Source organism: Girardinichthys multiradiatus, chromosome 20 (genome assembly GCF_021462225.1).
Source record: "Girardinichthys multiradiatus isolate DD_20200921_A chromosome 20, DD_fGirMul_XY1, whole genome shotgun sequence".
In the NCBI taxonomy this organism is placed as follows: Eukaryota; Metazoa; Chordata; class Actinopteri; order Cyprinodontiformes; family Goodeidae; genus Girardinichthys; species Girardinichthys multiradiatus.
The window spans coordinates 16,939,259-16,949,692 of record NC_061812.1 but is presented as its reverse complement, the minus strand read 5'-3'; the positions used below and the strand labels follow the sequence as shown (position 1 = coordinate 16,949,692).

The 10,434-nt window shown below is 38.1% G+C and overlaps 1 protein-coding gene across 2 annotated transcripts; it reads right to left on the bottom strand.

Annotated features, from left to right (window-relative positions):
- Positions 1-1,025: 1,025 nt before the first annotated feature.
- Positions 1,026-4,978, bottom strand: sp7 (Sp7 transcription factor). 2 transcript variants are annotated; one of them, XM_047348891.1, is made up of 2 exons: positions 4,853-4,978; positions 1,026-3,791 (listed from the first exon to the last, which is right to left on the bottom strand). In XM_047348891.1, exons 1-2 carry the CDS (start codon positions 4,886-4,888, stop codon positions 2,448-2,450), a joined length of 1,380 nt encoding a protein of 459 aa, XP_047204847.1. In that variant the 5' UTR covers positions 4,889-4,978; the 3' UTR covers positions 1,026-2,447. The 2 variants fall into 2 exon arrangements, with proteins under 2 accessions (XP_047204847.1, XP_047204848.1); XM_047348892.1 differs by having other exon boundaries at positions 4,868-4,947.
- Between the last annotated feature and the right edge of the window lie 5,456 nt (positions 4,979-10,434).

Here is a 10,434-nt window from a genome sequence, read left to right as displayed (position 1 = left end):
AGAACTTTGTAAAGAGCAGAGCTTTTACTGCAGTTTCCCTGTTAACAAATTCTATCTGAGCTGTAGGTCTTTGCAGCTCACTCAGTTACCATGGGCCTCTTGGTTGCTTCTCTGATTAATGTTCTCCCTGCCCACCTGTCAGTTAAGTGGAACACGTGTAAAAACAAGCATATTCCTCTCATCCCTGAAATTATGTGCCGCTATTTGTTTGTCTGCTACATAAAAACTCGGTCTAATAAATTTAAGTTTGTGGTTATCACATGGCAATATTTTTTAAAGTTCAACGACAGAGAAAACTTTTGTCTACTTTGCTAATATGCCCTATCATAATGCAAAGTCACCTGTCACTAACCTCGTTTTTAACAAACTAAAGATACTTTTTGCTTGCTTAACTTCACAAAGCATCTGTTTAAGGGCTCATTTGGTCTCTTCTTGGTTGTTTAACCTCTAACGCAGCGTGGGAACTCCTCCCTCCTGAGGTATTTTTATTAGTCTGGAAAAGCCTGACAGAAACTTGACAGAAAGAGATGAGTTTCCACATCTGACCGTTAACTCATACAGAAACCCTGGTAAAGAACCGCACACAAGAAGAACCTCAATTTGCAAAACATAATTGTTGGTCAGCTCAGCTTCTTCTCTGCATTTGTTTCTCCAGGTCTCATCTTTCTTCAAGCCTCCTGCCCTAATTGGGGTCTTTGTTTGACCCCATAAACAATATAACCGCAGCTCCCCTGTCCTAATCCCCTCTTCTTCTCTCGCCTGACTCTGCTGGAGCATCAATCACAGTAATTACCCCTTTCAGGTTGCAAAGTGGAATAATTGTCCTAAATGTAACTACAGTGGCTGCCTGAAATGGGGTCATTGTGTCGACTTAGGACTTCAATTCAGTGGACGGCTTTGTTTTGTTGCTGCAAGATAATGAAACGATTTGCTCAGCTCTAAGGAGGTAGAAGGATATGAAAGGAAGATCAGCGAGTGGAGGGAATCGGGACGAAGCACAGAGGATTGAAGTCAGTGCAAAAGAGTGACAGATTAATTATTCTTTTATTTATTAGTCAAGTCAGAATGATTTTGCATAGACAATAAAACCAGCAAATGAAATACTTGTTTTCAGTTTGTTCACTCTCGAAAGCACCATAAATTCATAATTCTGCTCCATGAATTTTACAACATGTGTACATTTCTGAGGTTTTCTGCTTTAACACTATTTACAGACTCATTTAAACACATTTCACAACAAGCCAGCAAACACTGGTAGCTCCTGTGTGAACCAAAAAAATTAAGCTTTTTGCCAGCTGCAGTAAAATAGACATCTTTTCATAAGGAAAAATAGAAAATGCATAAAAAAAAGTAGAAAAATACCATACCTAACCAGATCTATATATTGGTATTACTATATATAGTATGTTAAAACAATCTAGGAAGCCCTTTAATTTATTGCTTTGCATGGTGTGGCAGAATTCACAATTACAAATGTTACAGAATTAGGTAATGCACACATAAGACTCAAGATCTATAAATAAAACTTTAATAACATACTTCCTAAATTCCAACTCATAACTAATAAATAAGAAAAAAGTATTAATTTAATTCACCATGTTTTTCCTTCTTGGCCAGCTTCAACCTTAAATTTCCCTTTATGTATAATATTTACCACAACATGTAAGATAATCCCCTGTGTTGTATAATTTAAAACATAAATTAGATTATTCATGTAAATATGAAATTAAATTAGACAAAGTAGGAAGCTAACAGCAAATACAATGCAATACGTTCATCATGGCGTCTCTGACAACAAGTAGCTCTTAGATTGTCTATTTCAGGAATATTGAATAAGTATCAGAGTACAGCTGTAAATCTGATTTTTTCACTCCAGGCATGCAACGCTTCATTGACTCCGTCATCCCGACCGTAAGTCTTGTTCTAAAACCGGTTTCCTTTTGCTGCCTTGGAGCTCTTTTCCTTCTGCTTTTGCAGATTACATTTCCCCAGTGGTTTGTCTCATTTAAAAGGCAGAAATGTGTGCAGATAAATGTCCACATGAAAATGTTTACTCGTATGTGGGTCTGAGCAGGCAGACTTTTTGTGGGTGCCCATGCATACATGAATGCATTACACTGTATATGTGTGTGCATTTGCTCATAGTTATTATTGTGCATGGAAATGGTGCACGTGTGCATGTAATATTTGTGCTCATATACATCAAGGTTTTTGTTGTGTGTATTTGGACAGTGTGTCTGCATACAATTTTGCCTGTATGACTGCAGGCTTGTTTGTCTTTTCTTGTACTTGCATGTGGTTGCTACATGCTCAGTCATTTATCATATTAAGTCCAAACACTGTCTTAATTTTTTTTTCTTTTCATTTTCATTTGAAAGTTGTTTGTTTTTATTTTTTGTGAAATGTGAAATGTGAAAAGATAATGCTGGTGGAGAAAATTAAGACAGTCAGATCTCTAACAATCCACTGCTGTTCTCTGCTCCATTGGGTGTGGTGGTCTTCTCATCTCCGTTGGAGATTTGATCAGCAACAGGACTGGTTGGCACAGCATTGGAGTTGAGCTCAGGTGTGTCTTCAGTCCGAGGGTCCGTTTCTCCTTCCACAGCTACAGTTTTACCCTGCATCGTGGAATCTGCATGGGTCTTCTGATGCTTTGAGAGGTGGTCGCTGCGGGTGAAGCGTTTGTTGCACAGCAAGCAGGTGAACTTCTTCTCTCGTGTGTGGGTGCGCACGTGCCTCTCCAGCTCATCTGAGCGGGTGAAGCGTTTCCCGCAGAACAGCCAATTGCACACAAAAGGCCTCTCACCGGTGTGCCAGCGCAGGTGGGCTTTCAGGTGGGAAGCCTTGCCGTAGACTTTCCCACAGCCTGGGATGTGGCAGCTGTGCACAGGTTTTTTCCTCAGGGAGGCGGCAGAGGCTCCCAGCCTCTCTAGCTCCTGGCAGTTGGGGCAGTCACATGAAGACCTACTGGGTGTAGCCCCTCCGCTGTAGCCTCCAGATCCCCTTGCAGGCTTTAGGCCCATTGAATTCTCAATTAGCCCCGTGTTTGATACAGGCTTGGGCTTGTACATGTCCTGGGGCAACATGTGCTGGGATGGTTGGAGGAGGTGTGAGGATGAGCCCAGTCCCACAGAGGGATACGGGGCTGGGTTGAGTGGTGTAAAATCTGAGCTGTAACTTGGGAGCTGAGGGCTCAGGGATGCTTGTGGGGCTACAGGCTGAAGTGATGCCTGGAGACCCCCGTCAGCTTGGGGCTGTGTCGCTGACAGCCAGTTGGAGTTGGGGTGCACGTCCCACCAGGAGGACGTGGCATTGGCTGGAGCAGCAGTTATGCCGGGGTGGATACCAGCCTTATACCAGGAGCCATACGGGTGTGTCATATCCAGAGAGGTGTACACACTGGTGAGACAGTCGGCAGGGGTAGCATGGGTCTTAGACACTAAAAGAGATGGGTCCTGGGACACAGAGGTCTGGAAGGAGTGGGAGAAAGGGTTGTACTCTGAAGTGTAACCTCCAGCCGAAGGTGGAGGGCTTCCAGTGGGACTCAGCAGCCCACCGCTTCCTCCAGCCGTGGTGAAAGAGCCTGTGTAGGAGTCCGTCAGACCACTGCCGTCCGACGCTCGGCCATTCTTGGCGATCTGAAGGTCAGAAGTCATGGTGTACTGCTTCTTTACTGGAGAGCTGCCGGTTTTGCCAGGTGTAGCTGAATCCCTGATGGGGCTGGTGCTACCGAACTTGTTACAGGTAGCAGTTAACATAGCCAGAGGACTGGAGCCATAGCGTGCGTCTTCCTGGAGACCAAAATAGTAAAAAAAAAAGACAAGAGGGGGAAAGTGAAACGATCTGTCTGCAGGATATGGCTGCTTGCCACTGCCTCTGTAAGTGTCAGCTCTAATAAAAAATGGATGTCTGACTGACACATTTGTTTTCTTTTCCAGCTCTCAACATTTACAGAAAGGTCAAGGCAGCGGATGCTCAATCTTGTAAAAGTTCTAATCAGTCATAGCAGCACACTCTGCTGATATTAAGTCTCTGTTAACAAGTTGTTCTTAAATTTACAGTTAATGGTGCTTAAAATTTCTTTACAACCATTCAAATTCTCCCAAAATGCAAACAGTGGGAACTCAAATACTACAAAATCTCACACATACATAATACACAAATTATTTGGGTTTTGTTTAATTACCAAAATGTTGTGCATACCCAATGAACTATTTGAAACCAAAACATTTTACAAATGAAAATGTATTTTTCATAAAATTTGCTGTTCAGTACTCACAGTTTAGCGTTTCTAGTTCTTTACTGCTGTGTGACTGACAAACCGACACTCACACATGATTGTTACAGTATTTGGGATTTTTATTCTTTTTTTACAGTTTAAAAAATACATTCTTCAATTTTGATTAATGATGGACAGTAAATTCAGTTTAGAATAACTAAATGTAATTATTATGACTTGGATTGAACAGAATGAATCCCAAATTTGCTTAAAGTTGTAATTAATGATATTTCATCACATTCTTTAGGATTATATAAATTATTTTGCAGGCTTTGTTGCAACCACAGGAAATAAAGTTACTTTAAACTCTTTCTAATTGTTTAAAGCTCTGTTTGCTGTCAGGAGTGACTCCACTGAAGAACATATTATTGAGTTGTAAACTTTTATGTTGATTTAAATTAAATATCTGAGATTTTCTTCCTTTTTACCTTTTATGTTCTAGTAAATTAAACTTAAAGTGGACCCCATACACATTCGAACAAAACTGCGTTTCCTCACTCAAAATGAAAATGTAACAATATTCTTATCATCAAGCTTGACTTGTTTCACGGAGAAGAAGTAAAGCGTACTTACAATTACATTCCCTACCTCCAAAACAGATGCGGCCATCCCTGAGAAACTAAATCCTTTAGGAAGCTGAGGGCAGAGGGAGAGGCGCAGCTCTGAGTCCCGGGACACTTCGGATGGAGTCGGGCTCCAATGCGGGGAAGCGTTTTGAGGCGCTCTGGGCCCGCCCCCTAATTATAGGCTCTGGGCTCTTTGAAGACTTGCTAAGAGGCAATAAAAAAAAAACCAAAAGATGGAGGGAAACGGACGGAGATTGGTGGCTTAAAAAACGAGGACATCCCATCTCCATGAAAGAGAAAAACATTTTTCAATTTCTTATGCTGTATAAAAGTGATTTTAAGCACAAGATGGACTTTATTTCAATTTCCCTGATTTTATTTATTTGTTCGACTGCGACCAGGGCTCTGAGTCTGAAGGATCAAGAAAATATACCCATCAGAAATGTATTTCCACGGATACAACCCGTGTTTCAACTTTCAAGTTTAAACTTTTACAATTTACAGATAAGTATAACCGAAAACCAAACTTCTGCGTTTTCTGAGTCGAGAATAATACTAAGACGCCTTCGCCACACAAATAAAGGAAATTAAGTTGAGTAAGACTGTGGTTTCCATATCCGAGGTTTTATTATTCTGGTTCAAAGCCTCTCTCTGTTTCCAATATTCCCAAATGTCGTTAACTGCATTTTTAGACATTAGTGAGATGGTTAAAGCGGCTGCACTACAGAGGCAAGTCGAGAGGAAAAGGATCAAGTCGTTAAATAAAATAAAAAGGAGATTATCACATCAATTAGAATAAATTCAAACATTAAGGGGCGGAAACGGCTGGAAAGACTGCTTGTTATATGTTTCATGTTCGTTATAAATGAAACAAAGGTCTATCATCTATCTATCTATCTATCTATCTATCTATCTATCTATCTATCTATCTATCTATCTATCTATCTATCTATCTATCTATCTATCTATCTATCTATCTATCTATCTATCTATCTATCTATCTATCTATCTATCTATCTATCTATCTATCTATCTATCTATCTATCTATCTATCTATCTATCTATCTATCTATCTATCTATCTATCTATCTATCTATCTATCTATCTATCTATCTATCTATCTATCTAAATAATTTGATTAACTACATGTTTTTTTATTTTTTTATTTTTTTATTTTTTATGGAAAACTGAGTTCACAAGCCACACACAGGTCTGAAAACTGATATGTAGAATAAAACAACACTTCAATAGAACCTCTGTCAGAGAGCATCAAGTAGGCTAAAATATCCCAAAAAGTTACACATTATGCACCAATTAAAGAAATTCAGAAACACAAAAAACAATGTGTTATCTTTCAGTCTAGAAAGGATTAAAAAATACATTTCTAGGGCTTTAGGACTCCAGTGGACCATAGTAGAAGACATTATCTACAATTGGATAATACAAATAAAAACGTGGTGAACCTTCCCATGAGTGGGAAACCTATCAAAATTACGTAAGAGTGCATCAACGAAAAACCTGGAAGAACGCAAAAAATATTTTCTGGACTAATGAGTCAGAAGTGGCACTTTTTGGATAGTGTGAGTCTTGATACATGTGGAATGAAATGAACACAGCTTTTCAAATTAGATCAAGCCTACAGTCAAACAAGGTGGTGGTGCGAACACCTGGGGTTGCTTTGCTGCTTCACGACCTGGATGACTCGCTGTAATTGATTGAATTATGAAGTTTCTTCTTTACCTGAAAATCTTGAAAAAGAATGTCTGTCGGTCATTTCATAACTTTAAGCTCAAATATTTGCAATCATACAACGGTAAAATTATCCCAAGCACACCATTAAGTCCACATCTGATTGCCTTGCAAAAATGAAATGAAGGTTTGGAAGTGGCCTTGTCAAATCTGGATATAACACTCACTGGCAGTTATCACAAACATTTATTGTAGCAGTTATCGTAGCTAAAGGTGGCACAAAGAGCTATAAGGCTTTTATACCTGGTGGATTTGGATAGATGTTTTCCCTTAAAAAGAACCGTTGTATTTACTCAGGTTATGTTTCTCTGGTGTTAACATTTGTTTGATGAATTGAAACATTTACAAGTGGCAAAACAGCCAAAGCAGAAGACATCTGTTAAAGGGGATTAACTTTTCACAACTCTCTGTATTATACATATTTAAAGAAAAATATATTTTTATAAAAATAAAAAATAAATGAAAATATTACATTTTAATCTATGTAATGATGTAGTTACATATTATTTAATGCTCTGAATAAAATGAATTTAAATTTGTATTGTTATTTTAAAGAATATGTGTAACACATATCAAAATAAAAACAGCGACAGATAATATTAGGGCCTTCGTCCAGAAAGAAAGCTAAACTTTTCCTTATTTCAGGTAATGGATGACAAGTCTTTTTCGACTATTTTTCTGACATTGTTACACATTTGAAAGAAACATCATCTAACATAGACTATAAGATGAATTAAACAGACCTCTCTTGTTTTTAGGGCTTAAATGTGGAATTATATTTTCTAAACACCAGATAAAGTTGGTTCTTTAAAATTGTATTTATTGTTGTGCCAAAAAGGTCAAAAACTGAACTCTAAGCCTCAAAGCAGAAAACAGATTCGCAGCGCCTTTTTTTTGTAGGCGTCTCATTTTCTGAAGGAGAGCACAGAAGATTAAAATTGTTGTCAAAAATAAACATATAATTTCTGTCCTTATTTTCTCCTCAATTACAGGGCATGGTCAGAGCAGGGCTTGTCGTTCTGGAGAGTCTGGCCCTCACATGAACACAGCGGCTATATTTGGCAGTCTGCTCTGCAACTGACCTTCATTGCTTCGTTTTCTTCTCCCAGAAGGGGTGTGAATATAAGTACAAAGGCCGGTGCATGCAATCATAAACACTGACTCATCTATCTATCTATCTATCTATCTATCTATCTATCTATCTATCTATCTATCTATCTATCTATCTATCTATCTATCTATCTATCTATCTATCTATCTATCTATCTATCTATCTATCTATCTATCTATCTATCTATCTATCTATCTATCTATCTATCTATCTATCTATCTATCTATCTATCTATCTATCTATCTATCTATCTATCTATCTATCTATCTATCTATCTATCTATCTATCTATCTATCTATCTATCTATCTATCTATCTATCTATCTATCTATCTATCTATCTATCTATCTATCTATCTATCTATCTATCTATCTATCTATCTATCTATCTATCTATCTATCTATCTATCTATCTATCTATCTATCTATCTATCTATCTATCTATCTATCTATCTATCTATCTATCTATCTATCTATCTATCTATCTATCTATCTATCTATCTATCTATCTATCTATCTATCTATCTATCTATCTATCTATCTATCTATCTATCTATCTATCTATCTATCTATCATCTAAATCCTCATTCATACATGTGTTACGTGGCAATCTTTTCACACTTTCTGAGGCATTTCCCTCCCCTCTCATTTGACTTATGGTCTGTCCTGTTTTTAAGTGAAATTGTCCTTTTTTCCTTTAGAATTCATTAATGCTTTACATTTAGGTGAAATGACAGGGAAGGTTAATTAAAAAAGCCCTTCCAAGTTGCTGCGAACTAGTCCCGCAAAGGGACGCTTTTCCCTATTTTATAAGACTCGTCGTAATCTAAAACCTTGGCGTGTTCCCATTTACTGTTGTCTTCAAAAGAGAGCAAGTGAGATCTATAATTAGAGAACATGTTACGGTCCTATAACAGCCTCATCAAAAAGCTTTCTCTACTCTATTTGCTGTTTTCTGCCCGGTGTGGTTGGGATTTTTGGGTAAGGGCGATGTAGGCTCGGGGGTTCTTGGAGCACTGGGTGGGCATGTTTATGTAGATACTGTAGTATTGGATGTCTCAGGTGGTTTCTGCTGCAAAGCTACCTCATAAACACCAGGTGGATAAAATAAAGAAAACAATGACTGTTGAATGACAATTATACATGTATTGCCTCCATTCTTAAATTCATAGATGGAATGTGTTTTGCACTTAATTTTAATGACATTGTAAAATAAAGTTCCTTCTTTGTTGGTCCACATGGCTGGTTGCTCAGCCTGTTGAAAGGCTTTCAGTGCTATTGCAAAGTCAGGTTTTTAACTTGTTCAGTCTTCTTTTGGAGAAGTGGACACAAATTGTCAATGAAAGGAATAAGCTCTCTTTTATACAAATATTTTAAAAAGGGGAAATATTGGGCGAAGATTATGATTATGGTTGCTACTTACACTTCATAAAGATTAAAATATACAATTTTGTAGCTGTGTACCTTCCTGATTTCTTGGTCTCACCTATCCTTGTTTGTTGTGGACAAGCCTTGTGCTACAGCAGTTAATGACAAATCTTGGTTGGTTTTGGGCCTTGGCATCATCTCTGTTTTCAGTCCAGGACCGTGTAGAAAGTACTGATGGAGATTAGTGAGCATCTTGTGATGACTCCACTCTATGCAATTAACTGTCTGTCTCCACATCCTAGCTCAAGATGAGGGTGTGCCAAAAAGTCAATGACTCAGTGCAATCTCAGGTTCAGTATGCCATAAGCGTGCAAGGAAATAAAAAAAAAAGTTTAGGTATAGATATATCTAATGTTTGACCAAATACAAGAAAGTATTAATTAACTGTATAGGAAGTCATGTTTTCAGGGAAGGCAGGGGTATGTACTTACTTAAGGGTTAAATATTTCCTTAGGAAATATTTAACACCTAAGTAAAATCTTTTATTTTAGCTTTCATATGTAGGGTTTGCAGAATGTAACTTTAAGTAGTTTAAACATAAAAAAAATATTTCCAGTGGAGTAAAGAGCAAGTATCAAGGTATACAGATCATGTAAAATAGCAGAAATAGAACAAAACATGCAGGACGGAGGCTCAGTGGTTATCACTGTTGCCTCAGAGCAAGAAGGTCTTGGCTGTAAATCCTTGCTTGGGCCTTTTTGTGTTGAGTTTGCGTGTCTAGATTCTCTCCAGGTCCTCCGACTTCCTCCCAGAAAGTGTAAGTAAACTGGGTTCTTTAAATACCTCCTAGGTGTCAGTGGGTATGGTTCTGTGTCTCTGTGTAGCCTTGTAATGGACTGATGAGGATGAACTCACCTCTTCCCCTTGATTGCTGGCCATGAACTCCAGTCTCCCCCATAGCCCAAACAGGCTTTTCAGTCCAAAAACCGGAAATGCATCTTTTATTGATGTGCTGTCATATTAGCCTTAAATTATTCTTTGTGCACACATCAGTCCTGGATTCATCAGTATGACTGCTGATTTTCACAGTAGTTATAATTCACAAAAGCTGAGCAAACATATCTGACACATATGAAAGAAAATCTTCAAATCTTAGATGACATCTACATCTTGACACTGCATAAAATGTTTTAATGTATTTTTCTTTTGAGGCTGAATAGGCTGCTGTTTTTTACATTTGTCTTAAATTGGTTTCTTGGTAACATTAAGCCATTGCAGGGACGATGAAAATGTGCATAATGGTGGATCAATGGAATATCTTGCCATAATGCATTTCCCTTGACATTCCCCTCCAGGCTGTAGC

Excerpts from the sequence above, each read along its gene's own strand:
- sp7 (XM_047348891.1), bottom strand. The coding sequence starts at position 4,888 with ATGGCCGCATCTGTTTTGGAGGTAGGGAATGTAATT. Across the intron at positions 3,792-4,852 it reads TGGAGGTAGGGAATGTAATT|GAAGACGCACGCTATGGCTC; the intron begins GTAAGTACGCTT and ends TTTGGTCTCCAG.